Raw genomic sequence first — 21191 nt, 5'->3', positions numbered from 1 at the left:
CAAAATCAGACTCTAGGATGTTCAATAACTTGCCCAAAACCAGGCCCAGTAAGAAAAGGAGCAAAGACCAGCAACTAGTCAGTCCCCTCACTTACCCACACATACTTCTCAGTTTGCCAACGCTCAGAGGTAACATCAGCTACGGTGTTAATTTTATCCATAGGTTCTTTGCTCAATCACCAACCTATCTGTTCAATGAACAATCATCAGGGAAATGGGAAACATTTAGCCCTGTTCTCCTTAATCCTTCAATTCCAGTATTGGATCCATTTGACCCTCCCAGTGGATAAAAGCCTTCCCAGGCTGGGGCCCCAATCTCTAACCATTAGGAGAAATTACAGAAGTCATAAGTGGGGAACTAAGAACAGAACCCACATTTCAGCTTTTCCAACTCTGACCCTGTGACCCAGTTGGAATAATGGAGTTCCTTCCTGAGCAGGAAACACTGGGTTTCTTTCCTTCTGAGACTCAGCCTTAGTAACCTGGTACTCCCAATCCATCCCAAAGTGGGAGTTCTGACAGCCTTGCTGGACCCAGTTCCTCTCTGGATCCTTCCATTCCTCTCAGCCTGCTGGGCCGCAGACTACTCCATGGGGCCTGCTTCCTGGCTCCCTCCCCATCACCAAAGTCCTGCCTGCCTCAGCCTCCACTACACTAACTGGGGAGTCTGACCTACCTGTCTGCTTCCTTCGGCCTCCTGCTCAGCAATGCCTGAACTCACCCTCTAGCCCTGCGCACCTCCACCACGAGCAGACCCCTATTTCCAGGCTCTCATCTTCCACCCAGCTTGGAACCAAATGAAGTCATGAGCAGTGTCTTGGCAGGGTCCGCCTACCTCCATTCACACACATTGGTACTGGGTAAATCAAAGGTCAACAAGGCCTGCCCTAGCAGAAGGTGGAGGGCAGGATCAGGCAAAGGAGGGACCCAGAGGCAGACACTCAGTGCTTAGGGGAGAGCCCCCTGGGCCAGCAGAATTAAAAAGAAGGGGCCTTGGCACATCTAGACCCAAACTCAGGTCTGCCAATTACTATCCCATGGCTTTGGGCAAAATGCTCTCCTCCCCAGAGCCTCAATATCCTTACTTGTGAAATAGGCAGGCATTATCTTTTTTATAAAATTATTAGCAGGAATAAAAAGAAATAAAACAATATACAGAGTCCTAGCTGGTTCCTGGCACATAGTACATGCTCTATAAATAACAGAAATTATTACTTCTAAATTATATTTACATGCATGTATAGGTTTTCCATGTCTCTAAAAAAGCAAATATTTCTTGCTTTTATTTAAATCACAGAGAATCTCTATATTCACTTTGTATTAACCTTCACCTAATGATGGCTTTCAACACTTAAATTCCAAGTTTCTCTGTCCCCCAGTCTGGATGTCAAGTGGTTTGAATGATCTGCAAAACACTTGAGCTCTCTGGGGGAGCTTGTATTCAAAGGAACCCTTCTGACAATCCTGCTGTAAATCAAAGAATCCTTTTGTACTGCAACTAATCACCCCTTAATTTATCTGCTTTGTACGTCTGAATTACGGTATACTGAGTTTTCTTAGAGCACGCATTCCCATCTGAGACATTTTATTTGTTTGTTTCATTGTAAACACAGGTACAGTACGAAAATGGAAATGATGTTAAGAAAGTCAGTGGTTACATGTCACTGGTAATTAAGACTGTTGTCCAAGCTAAGTGACTTGTGCCTTGCAAATCATGTCTATAAGCATCAACTGAAATCCAGCTAACACAAGCCACAGACGTTCTGATGAAATTTAAAGTAGCTTATAGTCAATAAAATAGACATAAGAATTCTCTGTGATAAGTACTTCAAGATTTTTTTTTAAATGTCCTAAGCTTCAAGGAGTATCAGATCCTTTAATGTTTCATATTTAACTCACTTCTATATCAATGACTCAGGAAGAAGTCATTGTCTCATGGTGGATTTATTGTTTTGGATACATGGTGGGTTAACACTGAGGAACAAATCAGTTCTTTAAATGTTTAGATCCAGAAACCAATTCTAGAAAGCAATTTTTTTTTTTTTTTGTACCAGGGATTGAACTCAGGGGCACTTAGCCACTAAGCCACATCCCCAGCCCTATTTTGTATTTTATTTCAAGATAGGGTCTCACTGAGTTGCTTAACACCTCATTTTTACTGAGACTAGCTTCGAACTCACGATCCTCCTGCCTCAGCCTCCGGGGCTGCTGGGATTACAGGAATGAGCCACCATGCCCGGCTTAGAAAGCAAATATTTTTACAATTTTCACTTTAGGACCATGGGCCATTGTTGTCATTAAGTAAAGGAACACCTGGATTTAGTTCATGAGCTTGACTTTTGTACTAGAATTTACTGAGTTCTTTTAAATAATAAAACTCAGTGGAATCAAATCTCAGAATGTGTCAAGACATTAGATGACTTGTGCTGTCAAAAGGATTTATTGCCAAGCAGAAAGGCAAATGTGTTTTCTAAAAAACAGCAGAGCCGAGGTCTGTCACCATTGAGCACTTCCCTGGGATCAGTAAGGGTTAGACACAGCTTAAAGGGATCAGGCAAGCTGTCTGGGAAAGGCTCAAGGCACAAGGGCTGGCGTTGGTTCTTGGATGACCAACACAGGAGGCCAGCCCCACTTCAGTGGTGAGCCCATCTGTCCAGCATTTGGCATCCACCCAAACTGGCAACAAAACTAAATAATGATGCATCTTGCAAGATGCTAAAGAAATCCCCAAATCAGTCCCTAACCAAGAGCATGACCTAAGCACAGACAAGGAGTAAGACATTATAACAGCCACTGTGGACTGGCATCATTCGCGTTTTATGGTCTCCCTGAATGTGTTCAGTCAGAAATGTGCTCAGAAAAAAATGTCTTCCAATAATGATGTTCCCTGTTGGAAAATAATGGAGTATAATGAGTGAACAGAAGAATGAGAGGCAAAGGCAAAGAGACCAGCAGAGATAGAGGGGTCCACTTCATGCAGAAACATGCCTGCCCTTCGAATTTTATAAGCAAACATGCAGTGTTTCAAAATGTCTTTGTTATAAAAGTGAAGATGAGAGGGCAAACAAAAGCACATTATTTTAGTTTAAAAAGAAAACCAGTAAGAGGTCTTTCTCCAAAACTGGGATAAGATTTGCCAAGTAACATCTTACAGTGACAGATGAGGTAATGGAGTTAAGTAAGGACCTCGGCCAAGACCAGCCCAGATTCTCTGATCCCATGAAATGGCTGAACAACCTTGTTAAAACTTCTTGCCGTTTCCAATACCAAGTACATTTCCTGCTTTTTCTATTCTAACACTGCCCTCTTGTGATAGAATGGCAGCATTGCAAGCATTGCAACCAGCAGCATTCTGCTCTAGGTCACCAACTTCTCTTTCTTGAAATAGTCATTAAAAAAAACACGGGAACCTTCCTCTATCCCAAGTTTTGTCCTAAGTGGTTTACATACATAAACTCTTTTAAGGTAGAATTATTATCCTAAATTTACAAATAATTGTAACGTGCATACCCATAGTCAATTAAGTGGCAGAGAGAATTCCAAGAGATCTAAATTTAACCACTGTGTTTCATATTAGGCACATATAACACTTTAAATAAGCATCTGTTACAGAGATGTATGCATTTTAATAAATTAATAAACTGCCCCATTATCTGTTTTGCATCATGAAATCCTATTCTGTCAGCAGCCTTCAGAAATTCTACTTTCATATGACAGGAAATTTGTTATACTTATTTTAGTATAAAGCTTAATTTACAATAATATTTAATATTATTGAATAATATTAATTTAAATATATTTCTAGGGTTCAAATATCTACTGTTCTAGGAAGGTTCCCTCACTTGTCTGCAGGGAAAGCAGAGCTTTGTTCCTCTCTCTCTCTCCCCCCACTCCCGCAAGCTCCCCACAGAGTTGAAGGCTGTTATCTATGTAGAAAAGTTTATAAACTCAGTTATGATTTTCAAGTTGTTGTTTATAACTTGCTCCAATGTTCTAATCACAAACCATGAAAATACTAATGACAAAATATGCCATTCATTTGAGTGAGAATATTTAGCCCATGGAAGTTAAATAAAGCTCCAAGACAGGAGAAGAACCTGTGTATGAGAGTTCGGGGTGATCTGCAGGCATATATGTCCTAGATGAGCTTAGGTAGGGGACTGACGGTGAGGACAGGTATTACTGGGGAATTGGAATGATTAATCCTTGATAGCACCCATCCTCCCAAAGTGGACATGGAAACCTGTGAGCCAGATGGTGAGGCAGACCTTCAAATGGTAAGGGGTCTGTGGGCTTGTCCCCTTGCTGGGCGTTCTAAGTTTCCTGAGGTAGAAAAAGAATGGCCAAGACCAGAGGATGTCTGAGGAACTGGGAGAGATGCTTCTGACAACTCCACATAGCCCCAACAGTGTCTCTGAAGGAGGTACTGTTGTATGGAGTAATGTAATTTATAGAAAGAGCTGTGTAAGGATTGGCAAGTCTCTGAAAGTTCCTTAAGGTAAGCTCCTGGTTTCAAAGTAGTAAGAACAGAAAGGAGAACAATGTAGCCCCAGGTCCTCAGGGAGAGTCTCGGAGAGGTTGGACTGTTTCCTTCCCCAGGAAACAGTCCAACCTCTCAGAGTCTCTCCTCTCCAGTCCCCTCTTGAAGCCTGGGGTTGGGGGACTCAGTCACAGGAAAAGCAAAGGATGCAGAACCAGGGTGTGGCTCTGGGCCATGTTGGAAAGAGCCCCAGAGAGACCACAGAGTGGCGCCAGTGTTCAGCAGGATATTATACCACCATCAACAGAGGAGGCGTCTGAGCCAGACAGGGGAGGCAGTCGGGGGCGCAGCTCCTGTCTCCTCCCACCCCCACCCCCGCCACCAGCAGACCTTTGCTTCTCAGCTGACCAGGGGGACTGACCCTGTGCAACACTGAGGTGAGCCATCTGACTCTCAGAAGCTCCATGGCTGGTTTTCTCCATCCTCCCCTCCCAGGAGAGGCCCGAGGTTGACATGACCACTCACCGCAGTGTCAACATTTTAATTCTTCTCTCTAATGTGTCACCAACAGCTTTCTTTGTTATACTCTTAGGCATCAGTGACTCAATGAGCAAAGGTGAATCCATACCACCTTCTTACCTGCTGGGATATCGGGCAGACTACTTGCCTACACCTCAGGCTAATGACCACTAAAAGCTTAGGTAGAGGACTGAGGGTGAGGACAGGTATTAATGGGGAACTGGAAGGATTAATGCTTGATAGCATCCATCCTTGATAGCAAGGGAAGCGGGCTGGCTGAGGGATGCTACCTCTGAGGCTCACCACTGTGTCATCTTGAGCAGACCACTCACTCCTCTGTGAACGAGCATGATACAGTACGTGCGGCTCAGTCTACCCACTGGGGAGATGCAAACCAAAGCACGCAGGTGAAATGCTTTGTAAATGATGAGAGCTCCTGCCACATGCTTGAAGGATATCACCCATGAAGAATAAGTGTGACCCTCATCCCAGGGTACAAAGAATTCAAGAAGAACCAATCATACAGAGGGGAAGAAGCTGTGTTTTTCAACCTAGTGAGAAAATATACATATATATGAAGGATGGAAAAAAAGAAAAAGTAATATTATATTGAAATGAGCAGGAAGGGAATATGATTTTATAAGTCAAACAGAATTTTTATGTCCTATGTGTTCTTCTTTTTATTAGTGCAATATAGTTGTACATAATATTGGGGTTCACTTTGACATAATCATACAAGCATGGAACAAAATTTGCTGCACTTCATTCCCCAATACTTCCCTTTTCTCTCGCCATGTCCTGTGTATTCTTGAAAGCTAGAGTTATCTCTTTCTGTATAAAATAGGGTGATTGTTTTCAGAAAAAAATCCATCAAATCAATAATAGCTGATAAATGAATAGCACAAAAATAGCATACCCGAATCTGAGAGGGGTTTTCTTCCTTGTTTGTTCCCTGTTCTATTGAGGGCATTCCCATCGAACTCTTCATCCAAGTCAGGGTCTTCCTTTTCTCCCAGATGCCCATACATCCCATCAGTATCCCTCTAACAATTTCACCTCTATCCTGTTCCTGCCGCACCTCACTCTCTCTGCCTGTCACCTACACTGACCTATCCTCTCTAATCTGGAAGCCCTTTGAAGGGGTGGACTATGCTCACTTCACCATGCGTCTTCACATCTAAAAGGTGGTGAGAGGAGGGGCAAGTACAACAAGCACCTGGGAGGTGGGTGTGTAGGTGAGTCGTGGGCTCTGAGCTGGCAGCACGAAGGTGGCCAGAGGAGCCGTATGGAAAAGCTGCTTCTCCCACATAATTCTGAATGGCTCAGCCCTCACCTCTGGTCCTTTCGCTTCACCTCCTGCAGGCACCTGGACAACCATAATAGTTAAGAACATGGCCCCAGAATCACAAAGAAGTGGTTCACACACCTGATGGCTGTGTGACTGTGAGCAAGTTATTGAACATCTGTCCTGTGCAATGAGATTTATCATAGCTCTCAAGGGAGAAGAGCCATGTCTGAGTGCCCCGGCCCATGCTGCCTGTGAAGTGCTTCGCACACAGCTGCCTGCAGGGGGCGCTCCAGCACCCAGGGACATTTCTGTTCTGAGCCCCTAACTCTGCCTCAGAAAGCAGCCACCAGCACACCCAGGGGCTGAAACTCAGGGACAAGTTTGGGAACTTGTCACTACCTCCCTTCTGACTCAGATAGGATGGCAGACACTCAATGTAGGGAGGGACTCCAAGAAAGTGGAGGTGCAGGCTAGCAAGCAACTCTGCCCTCTTAAAGACCTGCCTCAGCTGTTAGCTCCTTTTTCTCTTTCCTCAAGATAGGGTGATTGTTTTCAGAAAAAATAAAAATAAATAATAAGACTAAGACTTCCTTAGTCTCCTAGAACTCTTCTTCTTGCTCTTTTATCATTACCTCCTGTTATGGTTTAGATCAGAGGTGTCTCCCAAAAGCTCATGTGTGAGGCAATGCAGGAAGGTTTAGAGGTGAAATGATTGGGTTATGAGAGCCTTAACCTAATCAGTGAATTGATCCCCTGATGGGATTAACTGAGTGGTGACTGAAGGCAGGTAGGATGTGGCTGGAGGAGGTGAGCAATGGGGGCGTGACATTGGGGTATATATTTTGTCCATGGTGAGGGGAGTCTCTTTGTTTTTCTCTGCTTCCTGATGCCATGTCCTGAACCACTTTCCTCCACTGCACTCTTCCACCATGATGTTCTGCCTCATCTCAAGCCTCAGGGAATGGAGTCAGCCATCTATGGACTGACACCTCAGAAACCCTAAGCCCCCCAATATGCTTTTCCTCCTCTAAAATTGTTCTTGCCGGGTCTCTTGGTTGCAGCAGTGAAAAAACTGACACACACACCCCTCCTACTTTCTATTCACATGTGAACAGCAAAAAGGACATGCAGTTGGGAGGTGCCAGACCTGAGTTCAAGTCTTATTTGACTGAGTACTCTGCGGCCTAGGACTGCTGCACCCACTGTTGCTGAGCAGTGTTTTCCCACCCACTGATAAAACAGCACAGGAATGACTGCAGACTGAGTCAGTGCACCCAGAGCCCCTACTGCAGTGAGACACACTGAGGCCCTTAATGAGGATCCACAACAGTTTCTGGTCTCCAAGAGTCAGAATTTCAGGTCTTTCCTTACTTCTCCCCACCTCCCTGGTCCATTACCCAAACCCACTTCACTCCTCACTGTCAACTCAGCTAGAAGATGGGGACCAGTTGTTTTGTCAAATACTAGTCTAGATGTTGCTATAAAAATATTATTTATGTTATAATATATGTTATTAACACAATAATATATGTTATTAACACAATTGGTACAGTTTTAATAAAGGCGATTGCTTTCTATAAGGTAGGTGGGCCTCATCCAATCAGTAGAAGACCTTAAGAGCAAATAGGTTCCGTTGAGGTTCCCCATAGAATTCTGCTTCCAGACCATCACAGAAATTCTGCCTGAGCTTCCTGCCTTTGAACTCAAGACTCCAAACCTCAGCTCTTACCCAAATCTCTTGTCTGACAGACTTACCAACCCCCATAATCATGTGAATCAATTCCTTAAAACCTGCTCCCCTTGTATTGTCTTGTCTTTCTCTTTCTCCCTCTCCCTCTCCCTCTCTCAACTCTCATCTCTGTCTCCTTATCTCCTTTTCTTTCTCTGAAGAACACTCACTGACATAGGGCGCACTCTGCCATGCTAACCCATCAGTCCATCTTTTTACCCTGATTTGCCACATTGCTACTAGTAGGGCAAAACCCCAGGCCTATTACAAGGTCAGCACAAGCTGATAGGTCATTTCTCTTCTTCCCTTTCAAGCAGCCTGGTGTAGCGGGGAGGTTCATGTCTTGCTCATTCCCTTAGCATCTTTCTGCCATGTAGCCAGAACCATGCCCTGCCCCTCAGAGCTGCTAGAAAGCTGTCCCCTCGGTCTGTCTCGACTATACTCTGGAGGGTGGGAGCAGGGAAGGGTCAACATACTTCCACTCCCTTACATCTTGGTGATATGAATCAATCCAGAAATCTCTGGCTGGATATGGTGGGATTGAGTCCATAAAGGGGGTAATAAGCCAGCTCTGGAATAAAGCTAAGAATAATTCCTAACAACCCAGGAGAAACCCAGTCCAGCAGAGGAAAGTTCTCTGCACTGAGGTCAAAGCTACAGCCATAATCCAAAACTAAAATTTTGAAAAGTTTAAAATCCACAGCTGGCAGCAAAGGTTAACTAACTCAGTCTTCTAGGACCACACTGGGAGAGATCCTTGATCCGAGGCTGTACTCCTCCAGCCTCTGACCACATGCTATTTTAAAACCATCAAAATCTCACGCCAGCTGCTAGCGTCTGCTGTGTCAGCGCATCAGTGCCAGGGTTGCTGATCACTCCCTGGCAGCAGCCCTTCGTTTTCTTCTTCTCTCTCCTCATTTCTCCTCCATGGGGTTTCTTCTTTTCTCTCTCCTTCCTTCCATTTCCCCCTTCCTTCACCTTCCTCTCTTCAGCTTCTCCCCTCTCCCCAACATGACTTCTTCAGGACCCACTGGGGGAGCAGGAGGGACCAAGGAGAATGACTCTCCCAGAGGCCCCCTTCCTTTGGCACGTCCACACAGGTGACACCAGGAGCGACGTTGAGCAGACACACCCAGAGGGTGCCCAATAGGCCAACATCTGCAGAGAGCCAAGGTGCAGAGCCAAAGGCAGGGGCACAGGGAGGGGAAGCAAGAGGCAGCCAGAGGGAGGCTGTGGATTTGACCATGTTTCTTTTTGAGCCAAATTATACAGAGCTGTGGCTGAGAGCAAGCGTCCAGCGCCTGACTGCTGGAGTTCGAATCCTGGTTCCCCCAATTCCAAGATCTGTCACTTGGGGCAAGTTATTTAACCACTGGGGCCTTAGTTTTCTCATGTATAAAATGAGAACGGTAACGTGTCCTCCCTAGTGGGGTTGTGTGGGAATTAAAGGAGTAAATAAAGACCTGTGAAGAGCTTACAGCACTGCCTGACGTGTGGCAACTGGCCAAGAAGTGCCAGCTGTTCTCAATCCCATGGGAAACTGAGGCAGCTTACAAGAATCAAAACCATCTGTCACCTTGACCCTCTCTGAAATCCTGTGAGGGAGGGGAAGAGGGGACCCAACGTCACAGTTGGGAGGCACAAGCTCCAGGTGTGTCTAATGGAACTTTCTGTGTGCCAAGGCACAGGAAGAGTGTGCTACAGGCTAAGTAGAGTCTGAGCACCCACCATGGGCCCAACACAGGAAATCGTATTCCACGTGCCAAACGCCCACTTCACCCAGTCTGTGGGACAGCATTCCATTTCCAAGATGGTGACTGCCCACGCCTCCAATATGCATGTGAGTCCTACAAAATTCAACACTCCAATTTAGTAACATAAATGTCGTTCACATCTGAAGTGTGCTACCCAAGGAAAATGCTTGGAAATGCTGCCTTAAACGTGGTCTTTGAATGTAGGTTATTTGTCTCTTTCAATGATTTTTTGGTTTTACTTGATTTTATAATTACCCAGTTCTCTTCCCCCAGTTTTTATCTGAATTCCTTATATGCAAATGTAAAAATGGAACATTTTCATACTGATGTGTAAAAGTGACCTTATGGAGTCATATATTTCAGATTTAAGGTTCTTGGTTCTAAATAGGAAGGTTGTATATGTTTAGGCCACATGTCATAGTGATGGAGCAAGGGTCACTACAGATGGTAAGAGAATTAATTCTAAGTCCAATTTAAAATATTCACAATATTGTGAAAAGAAAAAAAACAATGTGAGTTTTATCCACTAGGGGGCCACGCTCCTCAGAGCTGACTAAGGACCATAGAAGAAGCTGGTATTGCACTTTAAAACAAATTATTGGCCCTCTTACATTTGAAAAGAGAAGGCAGAGAAATAGAGATTTTAGGAGGGCTATACTGACCATACGTCCCCTATATCCCTGCAGCTCCTAAAAGCCTGATGAGGGGAATCACTTCTAGGTTGAAGCAAAGTCACTAAATAAGATGGAAGAGAGATCCCAGAGGAAACCCAGGAAGACTCTTTCCCCTCCTGCTCACATCTCACTCACACAACCACAGCCATCACTTTGCAATTGAAGTATCTTCATTTCCCAAGAGACAGCAGCTTCTGGAAGACAAGCAACGTGCCCCTGCCTTGCATGTTCCAGTACCTGGCACCTATGCACATCATGCTAGGCATTCATGTGGATGCTTGTTGAGTGACTTAATGTAGGCATTAGGCAACACAGTTGAACCCTTTACGACAGGGAAGAGGAAATCAATTTGAAGTTGTGATTCTGATGGTATAAAAGACATGGGAATGAGTATTTTTTTAAAATCCTATTTTTTAATAAATACAGTATATATTACCTGGTGACTGCTGGTCTCAGATACTTTAACATCCAAAGACCCTGCCAGGACAGCATACCAGTTTGTCCCAATATCACCCTGGCGAAATACTGAAAAAAAAAAAAACAGAAATATAAATATATCAAGTACAGGTTGGTTTTGTCCCATCATCTGATAGCTCTGCACTAGTTATTATAAGCATGGCTTGAATCTAACTGAGCTTAGTTCTCCTCCAGTACCTGTTCCCACCAGATATGGCTTGTTTTTCTTTATCTCACTCATCAACAAAGTTATATTCTATTCACTCAACATTCTGTGAAGTGGAACTCTAGGAACAGAGCTCTTCCATATTTATACAGCTGTAATAGGAGATGACAACCCTAGCCATAGGATCCTTTAAATCTAATAAGTTACTGATGTTCTGTGCAATTTATCTTAATATATCTCATTGAATTGTGATTCTTGAAAAATTATGATGCTACGTGGAATACTGAGTAACAAGGTTACTTGACTTAACAGACTACACTACTCCAATTTCCTAAAACTATATTAAAATTAATGTGTTTTCTAGAATAGCATGTCTCCTTTTAAGCAGACTGATAAATATTTTTAAATCTGCTTTGTTTGAAAATTTTAAAGTAGGTATCATCATGTGCATTTTCTTGTTTGTTTTCTAAATTGACGGCTTTTAGGCATTTGAAAATGATTCTCATCATCAAAAATTTCTGAATCTGACTTTGCTTTGAGTTTGTAATCCCAGAGAGGAAATTTTTAGATATTTAGGTACAACTTTAGTTCCCATACATGTTAAGGTCACACTTTGGAAAGTAACCCTGAAACACTCGTTGAAAACTCTCATACCAACCAAGTGTCTTCTTAAATATGAGGACTGATGGATTTACAGTGGACCTCCCTGCAACTCCGCTGCTCGCAGCCTGTGGACCTGGCTGGTTTTAGAGTTAGGGTCTGCCTTTCATGAACTTCTCAGCCCCCAAAGACATTATCATTTGTCAATCAAATTCACATTTTATACCATGGAAAATTCATTTTGAAAATGGCCTTAAGAAATAAAAATTCTCAGGCCCCAAAAGAATGAAGTTTCTGTAATTAATAAAATATATACAGGCTGGGGTTGAGGCTCAGTGGTAGAGTGGGGCACTGGGTTCCATCCTCAGCACCACAAAGTAAATAAAATAAAGGTCTTGTGCCCATCTACAACTAAAAAAAAGGTCTTTAAAATGTATACACATATGCTTAAAAATGGTATGTATAATTGATTTTAAAAACAAATGTGATTTTTTTTTGTGTACACATGGGAAACATCTTGAAGGATGCATATAAAATGTTAAGAACAACCTCTGAATTGGGGTTGTAGGTAATTGTTTTGTTGATTTTCCATATTTTCTGTAAGGATGCTGTGACAGACCCTGCTGCTTCCCCACCCACAGTGAGTCCCTCCCTCTTAGCTAACTGAACCACATTTTATATAAATTTCCCCTCCCCTCATAGGCCAGGTGCTCAGAGCGTGGGAGTTGCTCCCCTTGCCTCACTGGGGTAATTGCGATTGCTCTAAATCCATCATGGGCATCCCATTATCTCTGCCAGTGATAGTTTGGACATGGGCATATGATACAATACAGGCCAATCAGATAGTACAGGAAGTCTGCCGGGGACTTCTGAAAAAGAGACACAAGAAGAAATGGTCCTTCAGCAGGGAATTTTTTTGTGTTGGCATGAAATGCTTCCAACTGCTCTAGCTGCCTGGGAACCATCTGTGAGAAGCCTGATGACAAAGCCAGCACCTGAGGATGCATACCAAAAAGAGAAAGAGAGAGAGAAGGAGGGAAGGACGGACAGACCTGGGACTTTAGTAATGTCATTGAGCCACTTCATTAACTAACTCTGCAGTCGTTTTACCTCAGGACTTTTGATACAAGTAAATCATTTTTTTCCTTCTTTTATGAGTAATTCAAGGCAGTTGGGTAGGAGTTTTCTGTTAATGCTGCATACACCATACAAACAGATGGAGAAGTATTACTTTTTTAATTAAAAATTATTTTTAAAAAATTATTATTTTCTTTTCCCTGCTCCTTATTTTACCTGGAATTAGAGGGGGGTTAATTAAAACTGTTTTTTTTTCTTTTTAATATCCTATTGATGACATATTTTTTGATTAAGGAAGATAACTATTTGAATTTCTAAAGATACAGCTAAATGAATGAGTTAGTGGGCTGCCCTGGAAAACTCATTTGCATACTATGAACAAAGGAGTTAAGGCAATGCCTTCGTGGAACTGAATAAACAGAGGGAAATGTCCCACTTACTTGGACTGAACCTACATATTTGGCACATTAATAAACCCTCTGCATGTTCTCTCTCCCCCCAGGGTAGCCACAAAATGAGCACAAACCACACACAGACAAATATACCCCTGGAGTTGTATTCCTTACATGTTATTCCTTTTTCCAAATTCTCATAATAACCACATAAACAAATCTGATGAAGGAGATTGGGGTGAAATTTCTCAAAAGCTTTAACTTCCTTCAGTCGTGTGAAGATTATATCCACATCTTCACTGGATCGTTCCAGGGGTCTATATAAGAGAGAAGAGGCACAAAAACCTGTGTCAGTAATGATGTACTTGAAAACAAGCCAAAAGGCATCATTCTAATTACATTCAAATGTCCCCAACGGTAAGTATTTCACTGCAAATATCTATCCACCTATCCCCATTATAGGTATTTCCGGGCCTTTGTCATCTGTTCACCTTAAATCTCTACCATCCAAACAGCCATGGAGAAGTCACTGTGAGTTCAAGGTAGTGTTTGTGGGAAGTGCTGGAGTGCTTAGAAGCACCAGGATATGATGAGATACATAAAAATGAAGATTTTACTTAAAATTGAGATCACAAAGAAAAATTCCTGCAAGGGCCAATTAGGTAAAAGTGAGTAAAAAGAGCCAAATATAAGGGGGGCGGGAGGTGGACTCTACTATCAGAAAACAATACTGAAAATACAAACACCCATTAGAGGCGATGCTCCGCCTCATTGTTGGTTAAATACTATAGGCAATGGAGAGGATCCCAGAGAGCTGAAGAGATGGAAATGTCTTCAGGGAGCAGCCCTTATTTGACTGTTTTCCTTATTGCTGGTTTTCTGTGGAAACATGAGCTCAGATGTTGACATAGCTTCCATTTGTTCAAGGAAAACTAGATAATCTAAATTTTGTTTACTTTTTTTGGGGAGTGGGGGGTACTGAGGATTGAACCCAGGGGTGCTTTACCACGAGCTACATCCTAGCCCTTTTAATTTTTTCTTTTGAGACACAGTCTCACTATGATGCAAACAGATTATGCCATTATTGAATTTTCGATCCTCCTGTCTCAGCATCTCCACCCACTCTCCAGTAGCTGGGATTACAGGCAGGCACCACTGCACCAGGCCAGCTTACATTTCTCAAACATTATGCACACACACACACACACACACAAAAAAAAATCTATAGAAAAGACTCAACCTGCTGACCACCATATTATAATCTCTGGATTAAGATAAACCAAAGAACCAAACAAAAGTAGAGCAGTTTTACAAATTATGCAAATTATTTGTTTTTCCTTGAGCAGTATTACAAGTCTAGGAGTGTTTCCTGATAGATATTTCACATTACACAGAACCACCCAGACTCATATATGCCCTGGAGCCTTCCCAAGCCAGAGGGAAAGAGCTGGTTGAGGATTGAAAAAGACAGGTAATGTTCACCAAATACCCCTGTGTGCCTCTGAATTTATCAGCCTTCCTTGTAGTTATGATGGGAAACATTCTGGTCAGTAGACCATGAATGACACTAGCATGTGTCACTTCTGAGGGAGACTATTAACAGCCAATGGGTATCCCTCCTATTCTTCTCTTACTTAGCCACAAGTTGAAAGGGTGTTATGGATCTATTTGTGTCACTCAAAAAATATAGGTTGAAGTCCTAAAACTCAGTATCTGTGCAGGTGGCTTTGTTTGGAAATTAGGTCTTCGTGGATGCAATCATGTTAAGATGACGTCATACTGGATGAGGGTAGACTCTAATTCAATAAATGGTGACCTTATAAGAGGGAAATCTGGACCCAGAGAAGACCATCATGTGAAGGTGGCAGCAGAGATTGAAGTAATGTATCTACAAGCAAGGAATGTCAAGGACTACAGGCAACTATCAGAAGACAGAAGGGACAAAGATAAATTCTTCCCTGGAGACTTCAGAGAAAATATGTCCAACACCTTTATTATATACTACTAACCTTCAAAACCATGAGAGAATACATGTATGTGTTTTTAAACCATTCAGCTGTGGTATCTTGTTTTGAAAGCTCTAGGGAACTAATATAGAAGGTGTGTGATTCATATGTTATAGTCACAAGATGGTGAACAGTGAACAACCACAAAAGACTTTGTGTACATGACAAATAACCTCCATTGTGTGAAGCTACTGAGATGGGGGTAAGGTAGGGGGAGATCACAGCACCACTTAGCATTACCCAGACTAATACAGAAGGCAAAGCTAGGTGTGTCATTGTTCCAAAGAACTTGGGACGTTATTAGAGGAAGACATCTTGCCATGAGCGATGAACATTTTTGGAGGATGTGAGCAGATGACCTGTCACTAAAGGTAAAGACCAAAGACACAACTTTCATAAACGTAGTTTTGAGGCCCTTTCCCTCTCAACTTTCACCCCATCACACTTTAAGGCCCAAGAAACCTAGACTCAAGAAAAATGCCCACAACCTTCCACTAGCCTCCCAACTAACTCCTTCGAAAAGGTTTTATATTCTATTTCCTGGGGAAGAAGAAGAGAAATTCTGGTGCATTATGGTTCCATTTTTGAGATAACAATATGCATGAAAGAACATATTCAGTCTTTACCTAGTCCTACAGTTTGAATGTGTCCCCCAAAAGTTCATGTGTTGGAAAGTTAATCCCCCAGAAAACCATGTTGAGAGGTGGAAACTTTAAGAGCCATGAGGGCTCTGTCCTCACAAACAGATTATGCCATTATTTCAGGAGTGGGTTCTTGATAAAAGGATGAGGTCCCCACCCTCACTTTTCCTTTTCTCCCTGCCCTCTCTGTTCTTGTGCACATGCACATGTGATCTCTTGCCCTTCTGCCTTCCACCATGTGATGATACAGAGAGAAGGCCATTTCCAAGTGTGGATCCCTTGACCTGGGGACTGCCCAGCCACCAAAACCTTAAGAAATAAATTTTTTTCTTTATAAGTTACTCAGTTGATAATTCTGTTGTAGCAGTGAAAAATGGACTAAAATACCTGAAAGGCACAGCACAGCAGTATCAGTGTCTCTTTCCACCTGTGACCCTTTTGGGGCCTTCTGAACTGCTGAACTCCTAACCAGAAGCAAAGTCCTCCGAGTTCAGGTTTTTAGAACTGAGACCAGAACTTCAGTAGTTAATAAAGAACTGCTTTATTTACTTTGTGTGCCTGGGGGTAGGGGGACACTTCCTAGGCAGTGAAGACAATAGCAGCTGGCAAAGCACCTGGGGGGGGGGGGGAGCCAAGCCAGTAGAGCACGCTTCTTGGGAAGCAGTGTTGGTAGCAGCAGGGAGTCCAGTCACTGCATGGCAGCACTGGCACTGGTCTTACACCCAAGAGCAAGGGCAGCATGTAAATGACTCTAGAAGGAACCAAAGACCAGATGAGTCTGCAAATAGACTGGACATGGGTATGATGGATTCTACTTAGTTATACAGGAAAGGACAGAAGCAGAGATTAGAATCCATTCCTTTATAGATCTTATAGTACCCAGGCAAGGCCAAGCATGCAAGAACTCCTTGGATGTAATGTTCTACAATGACCTCAAACTGAACTCATCTGCTCGCCTATACCTGCTGTACCTGCAAGCCCTGTTTCCATTCATGGAGTAGGCTTCCCCTCTGCTACGGTCTGAATGTGCTCCCCCAAACTCCCATGTTGGGAATTTAACGCTTAATTCAACAGTGCTGAGAAGTGGGACCTACCAGGAGGTATTTGAGTAATAAGGGTTCTGCTCTCCTGAATGGATGATTGCTGCTATGACAAGGGTCCATGCAAGGGGTGTGACTTTCTGCCATGTGGTAATGCAGGAAGAAGCCCTTATCAGATGCTGGAGCCTTGATCTTGAACTTCCCAGACTCCAGAACTGTCAGAAATAAATTTTTTCTTCATAGATTACCCAATCTCAGGTATTCAATTTTATAAGTACAAAATGAGCTCAGATACCCTCCCTCACCCTCTGTCACATCCATGTAATTGTACTTTCTAGTGTCTTTCAAATCCATTCCTTCCCTTCACACCCTACTGCCTTTCACCGGAGCATGAATGAAGGGCACGGGAAGCGCTTGTTGGGGCGTGAAGCTGAACAGCAATGGCAGGCCTGTCCCAGGGGCCTGCAGAGCTGGGTTCTGACTAAGAGTCAGCAGAAGTATTTTCAGCAGGGTAGTGATAGGATTGGATGCACGTTTTGGAAAGATCACCTGGACTGTGAGAAGAGGCAGATGGAAGACAAGCAAGACCAGCAGCCAAGAGACGGGCTGGGAAGTTCTTGCAGAATATCAAGATGATGATGTGGTTTCTCTAATTAGAACTCACTCTAGGCTCCTTTCCTCTTCCTTAAAAACTGTGGACAGCTGGTCCCCCAAGTAAAAGCTCCAAGTACAAAATGTTATCTTCCTTAGTCTGGCATTTATTACCCATGGCCCATTTTTAAAATCGCCTTTTTAAAATATTTCATTTAAAAACATGTTCACATGACAACAAAAGAATCATTCATAATCCTACAACTCAATAGCAAAAACAAAAACTAATAATCCAATTTTAAAATGGGCTAGGGGCTAGGGAGGTAGGTCAGGGGTACAGCACTTCCTAGCAGGCATGGAGCCCTGGGTTTGAACCCCAGCACCAAAATAATTGATTTTTTTCCCTGAAAGTACTAGAGATTGAACTTTGAACATGCTAGGCAAGTGCTCTACCACTGAGCTACATTCCCAGTTCTGTTTTATTTTGGGGACAGGGTCTTGCTAAATTGTCCAGGTGAGTCATTGGGATTACAGGCATGTAATTACCCAAAATAAGTCATTAATTGATTATTAATTAATTAAAATATAAATGGAATAAAGACTTGAATAGTCATTTTCCAAACCAGAAAGACATACAAATGACCAAAAGTATATAAAAAGGTGTGCACTGTCACTAATCATCAGGGATATGCAAATCAAAACAAAATGAGCTATCACCTCACATCTGTTAGGAGGGCTATAAAAAAGAAAGAAAGAAAGTAGGATATGAGGGGAGGAAGGAAGGAGGAGTTGGCAAACATATGGGGAAATTGGAATCTCTGTATACTATTGGTAAGAATCTAAAATAGAGCAACAACATTAGAAAACCACTTAGGAGTTTCTCAAACATTTTTACATAGAATTACCATTGATGCTGCAATCCTGTTTCTGGGTATTTATCTGTAAGAACTGAAATCAGGATCTTGAAAAAGAGAGTCACATTCCCATATTCAGTGCAGCACTATTTACAGTGGTCAAAATGTGGAAATAACCTAAATATCCATCAACAGGTGAATAGACAAAGAACATCCAGAAAATGGAATACTAATTACCCTTGGGGAATAAAAGGAAATTCTGCCATATGCAACAATATATGAATGAAACTTGAGGATATTACATTAAGTGAGCCACTCACAGACAGAGACACAGTTATGTTTCCACTTTCATGAGACATCTACAATCATCAAAGCCATAGAATAAAAGAGTGTAATGTTGAAATAAAGTTTCAGTCAAGCAAGAAGAATCAGCTCTCTAGATGATCTGCTGTCCAGCACTGTACCCATACTCAACACTTTATACAGTTTAAATTTTGCTAATAGCACAGATTCCATGCTATGTGTTCTTATCGCCATAAAATAAAATAAAATTTAAAGAAGAATCATTTGCAAAAGAAGACACTGTAGCAGGCAGGATTCTAAAGTGTCTCCCAATGGCCCACACCCTTGAGTGCTCTTGGAAGCTATAACTTGCTTGTAGACAATAGAGCATGGCAAGGATAGGAAGAGCTCACTCCATGATTAGGCTACAGTGTGTATGTTGTGATTTAGAGCCAAGGTGTCCCCCAAAAGTTCATCCACTGATATGATTAACTGGGTGATAACTGTAGGCAGGTAGAATGTGGCTGGGGGAAATAAGTCACTGGAGTGGGGGGGTCCCTTTGGGGTTTATATTTTGTCCTTGGGGAGTGCAGCTTTCTCTCTCTGCTTCTTGATTGCCATGTCCTGAGCTTCTTTCCTCCGCCACACCCTTCCTCCATGATGTTCTGTCTCACCTCCAACCCAGAGCTATGGAGCCTGTTGACCATGGACTGAAGCTCTGACACCATGAGCCAAAATAAATTTCCTCCTCTAAGTTGTTCTTGTCAGGCCTTTTGTTCACAGTGACAAAAAGGCTGACTAAAACAGTATGGAAAAGTAAGAATATTTTGCAAATGTAATTAGGACCTACAATCAGATGATTTTAAGTTAATTAAAAAATGGGTGGAACTGACCTCATCAAGTGAGTGTGAACAGCAGCCATCTTGGCAGAGTGTGAGGCTGGCTTTGAGAAGTTACTTGAACTAGTGATGTATTTCTATTAAAAATGAATGAATTGTGGAAAACACTGTAAATGTATCATGGTTTTGTATATTTAAAATCTTGGTTCTCCCCCCTATATTTAAGTATGTATAAAATTAAAGGCTAACTATCTGCCAATAAATAAGTAAATAAGAGTGAAAGAAATGGTGGATTCTTTTGCTGACCTTGAAGAAGCTGCCATGCTGTATGAGAGCCCATGAGCAGGCCCCATGGCAAGGGATGTGGGCCGCCTGGGCTGATGGCTTATGCAGAAACAGGGACCTCCATCCTGAAACTGCAAAGCACTGAGTTGTGCCAAAAGCCAAATGGGCTTTGAGAAAGGTTTACAAAGGTTCACAAAGGACCAGCCCAGTCGACACCTGATTTCAGCCTTCCAGACCCCAAGCAGAGGGTCCCCATAAACTGTGGCCAGATAGGGTCCTGTTCCATGGAAATGATGAGATAATACCCATGTGCTGTGTTAAGCCACTTAGTTTGGGGTAATTTGTTATACAACCATAGAGAATGAACACAGACATGAAGTTATTTTCTTACACTGACTAATTTCCTTATGGCCCCAGTGAGATTTCACTTCCTTCCTGGAGCTTTTCCTGACAAAGTTCTGTGTCTTCTCTGAAATCCAACATTTTTTTTTTGGTATCTAATCCCACATTTTATTATTTCATGTTTCATCCATGTAAATTTTGTCTTCTTGGAGATATATCTATATAAGGGCACATATGCTTGTTTCCCCCTTTCAAAAAAATTCACATGTTGAAATCCTAGCCCCAAGGTGATAGTGTTAGAAAGTGAGGACATTAGGAGGTGGTTAGGTCATGAGGGCAGAACCCTCACAAATGGTATTAGTGCCCTCCTAAGAGAGACCCCAGAGATCAGCTATCCCTTCTGCCACGTGAAGGTATAGTAAAAAACAAACGAACAACAACAAAAAAAAACAAACCCTGCCAGAGAGTGGGTGCTCACCAGACATTAAATCTGCCAGCACTTGAATCTGGGACTTTCCATCTAGGACTGTGAGCAACAACCTGAACTGACTAAGATGCCTGCATCTGCCTACTCATGCATATAGTAAATACCAGTTAGTTATTTCTTCTAAACCAATGAATCGCTACGTGTTCCTATTTCTTTTCTTTTCTTCTTTTCATGGTTTTTTGCTCTTCCAAGATGAATTTCATAGCCAGCCATGGAAATCTGCCTAATTCAAACTGCAGCAAAGGTTAATCTGAGTCAGCAAATGAAAAAAAATATTTCTGATGAAATAAAATTCTTTTAAGTACTCTATAAGCCATAATGATAAATAATGTCTATTAGCAGTCTCCAAAAAGATCATGATGTTAGAATGTGTGTATGATCTTAAAAGAAATGGTTTAACACCAATTTCTAATTTGTATCACAACCACCTTGAAAGAAATGGCATTCAAATTAACAAAACTTAACTTTGCAATATGAATTATCAAAATCCATGGAATTTTTAATGACTCTCCATTCACAGAACACATCCTTTCATGAATGCACTTTCACTTTACTTATCCATCCAATAAGCCAGATTGCTTTCTTGCTGTTCATTAGATACTTTTCCCAGAAAGTACAAGATAAGTATGAGGAGCTCACAGTCTAGTGGGAAATGTAACCAAACTTGGAGCATACTATAGTAAATATGG

At 42.3% G+C, this 21191-nt stretch overlaps 1 protein-coding gene across 2 annotated transcripts in view; it reads right to left on the bottom strand.

Annotated features, from left to right (window-relative positions):
- Rapgef4 (Rap guanine nucleotide exchange factor 4) overlaps positions 1-21191 on the bottom strand; it is a 288628-nt gene that overhangs the window by 231411 nt on the left and 36026 nt on the right. For both annotated transcript variants that reach the window (XM_046447277.2, XM_046447278.2), the window contains exons 2-3: positions 13310-13452; positions 10881-10969 (exon numbers count right to left, since the gene is read on the bottom strand). In XM_046447277.2, coding sequence (XP_046303233.1) covers positions 10881-10969; positions 13310-13452 — 232 coding nt within the window. The remainder of the gene's footprint in view (positions 1-10880; positions 10970-13309; positions 13453-21191) is intronic.

Source organism: Marmota monax, unplaced genomic scaffold (assembly GCF_021218885.2).
Source record: "Marmota monax isolate L192 unplaced genomic scaffold, Marmota_monax_Labrador192_F-V1.1 WCK01_AAM20220418_F8-fsc00007, whole genome shotgun sequence".
Classification (NCBI taxonomy): Eukaryota; Metazoa; Chordata; class Mammalia; order Rodentia; family Sciuridae; genus Marmota; species Marmota monax.
The sequence above is the reverse complement of the archived record's forward strand: the minus strand, read 5'-3'. Positions and strand labels throughout refer to the sequence as shown.